The sequence below is a fragment of the Dichomitus squalens genome, assembly GCF_000275845.1.
Source record: "Dichomitus squalens LYAD-421 SS1 unplaced genomic scaffold DICSQscaffold_292, whole genome shotgun sequence".
Lineage (NCBI taxonomy): Eukaryota > Fungi > Basidiomycota > Agaricomycetes > Polyporales > Polyporaceae > Dichomitus > Dichomitus squalens.
The window spans coordinates 1-2,713 of record NW_006767174.1 but is presented as its reverse complement, the minus strand read 5'-3'; the positions used below and the strand labels follow the sequence as shown (position 1 = coordinate 2,713).

The window sequence follows — 2,713 nt, the reverse complement described above, 5'->3', positions numbered from 1 at the left end:
ATTGTCATCTTATTGGAGTCTCCCCTAAATGAGTAGTGCTAAAATAGCGCAAAATAGTACTACAGTAGTGCAAAATAGCGAAAATTAGAGGACCACATTTGCAGTAGTGCTATAATAGTATCATGTTGGCACTACATGGCACTATAGAAAAAGTGATAGTGAAGAGTAGTTATAACTAGTACCAAGTATACTAATTAGTGCTTAGTTGCACTACTGAAGAAGTGTGTCTGAATAGTAGCTCTAATGTAGAGGTCATCTCTGCTAACACTTACTAATATAGATGAGATTATCTGAATAGTGATAATTAGCATCAATTCGCAAAGGCTGTTTTTCCAGATGACCCACTGAGGGACAACTTCATGGCACCCTCTACCCAATCTCTGAACGACTGAATTAGCATCCCTTGATAGTTAATTGTTTCGTAGACAGGTGTTTCTGTGTAACACAAGTCAAGATCAAACCATGTAATAAACTGATAGTAGAATGCCGTTTGTTCTTCACCTTCAGCCCCCTGTACATGTCGGCTCTCGAAAGTATACCAGAGAGCTGCAAGTGCATGAGCTTTGTAGGTGACATTGCTTCAGTGAGAGATGGAGCACTAACCGAGAGAGCGAACTTGGCCTAGCTTTCGGGTCTCTAAACCTTGCAGTATCATGCCTTGCAGTCCGGGGTGACATTGTATTACTTGCTGTATATTATGTATGGACCTAAAGGCATTATGGATAGGGGGTAGTTCATCTTGAACTCTATGAAAGAGCAGCTGATGAACAACCCAGGCTGCGAGCTTTGCTTTGTCACCCTCCAAGTCGCTCAAATAGGGGGTAAGCAATGCCACGAAGGGTTTGATTTCCTGGTCAAGCTGATCGTGCGGGAATAATTGGGACCCTGGAAAGGTGCGCTTCCAATCCTTGAATAACTGTAATGTATGTGATCAGTAGACGTAATGAAACGCAAAATCCTTGCGAATATGGCTTACATCAAGCTTCAACATAGTTGCTAAATGTAAAGGAGTTGTGTCTGACACTGGACGATTTGGAGTAGGTATTGGGTCTCAGCAGCAGGCTATTGCCTCGTTTATATATGAGGGCCTCTCTGGGTTGTCAATATGATCGCATGATGTTCCGGTGGTATGTCTCAAGTTTACATTCTACATGCACGCTACGGTTTCACTTCTACGGCGCATCAGCATAGATGATTTCCGCGGATGCAGATTGAGCAGATAATGATGTACCCTAACGACCTCGCAACAATCAGCACGGCATCCTGAATACAATAGCAAGACTCAATTCGCCGCTCAGGTCCATTTTGTTTCGGCATCCTATGTAACGACTCACCAGTCACACATGCTTACATGCGTGCATAGTGGCATAAAATATGTGGGCTGCATGTGGCGTTACCACTGGCAGCTGTTCTCTTGATGCGAATTTCTAAAACTGCACTCTCGCACCGCTACACGCCTCGAAAGCCCACAGCTGCGCGATGCTAGATTCACACAGATAGGCGCACAGTAAGGTATAAATGTCTTATCAACACTAGACCACGAATCATCAATCAACTCCGACATAACAATCACCTCCTTACAATTGTCATGGACTTCCCTCCCAGCACTGGCACCGCAACACGCACCTCGAAGTCAGTACTAAGCCTCTCCATTCCTTCACAGTACTATACCTCACCTCGACTGCTTTCAGTATGGACACTAAGGCAGAACACTACCCCGCCGATCGACACGAGATGAAACCCGAGGACTTTCTGTTGGCGTGCAAGCGCCGACGAAGTCTCGAGAACGTTGGGTTTCGTACCTGAGCGCCTGCGCCCACATGGCGAGCTTATCGCCCACCACCATCAGTCGCGGGCGCTCCCCGTCGCTCACTTATACCGACGTTCGTGTCGACCAGTGCCTCAGTCTTTTCCCCACTGAGGCACTGGTGAGCCCTCTAGGTATTCTATGCTGTATGCCCATATGTACTGACCATGTCCTCGTCATGTAGATTACATTAGGTACCTAGTTATACAATACTTAGTCTTTTCCCCACTGAGGCACTGATTACATTAGATCCTACCGTAGTCGGCCCGTAACCCCGTTAATAGGTTATGAGCCCTGACGCTCACACACACCATGGCCGACATCCACAAGATTGTACCCGACCCCCTATCGCAAACCGAGGCCACTACGAGCTCGAAGATCCCGGCACTCAACGAGGACGGCTCGAATTGGGTCCTGTATAAGGCCCAGTTCTTAGCCGCCGTTTACGCGAAGGGCCTCCGGCGCTACCTTGAGGGTACGGAGCGCGTTCCGCAAGCGCCCACGGCTCCTGGTGTGGACTCCGACGCCGACGAACGGTACGAGACGGCGGTCGACAAGTGGCTGGGCAACCACTCGACCATCAAGACACTCCTTTTCCAGACGGTTCCCGAGTCCCTCAAGCTCGACATCGCCTCCAAGAGCCGTGCCAACGAGGCATGGGCGCTTGTATCTGCCAAGTATGACAACCAAGGCGACTTCGTTCAGGTCAACATCCTCAACCGCATGCACCAGCTCCGATGCGAGGAGGGAGGCGACCCCCGACCGGTCCTCACCCAGCTTGCGCGACTTCGCTCAGAGTACGCGACGGCCGGTGGTACGCTCTCGGACGAGCAGTACAAGGTCTTCATCCTCGGCATCCTCCCGCTCTCCTACCGTCCCTCTATCCGCGCCATTCAAGCCTCCGCC

General features: G+C 49.6%; 1 protein-coding gene across 1 annotated transcript; it reads left to right on the top strand.

The window, feature by feature from the left end:
- Positions 1 to 2,119: 2,119 nt before the first annotated feature.
- DICSQDRAFT_74156 (uncharacterized protein) lies at positions 2,120 to 2,683 on the top strand (the record flags this gene model as incomplete). Its single annotated transcript, XM_007371793.1, has 1 exon — positions 2,120 to 2,683. A coding segment is annotated over one exon (564 nt), but the record flags the coding sequence as incomplete, so codon positions are not given.
- Between the last annotated feature and the right edge of the window lie 30 nt (positions 2,684 to 2,713).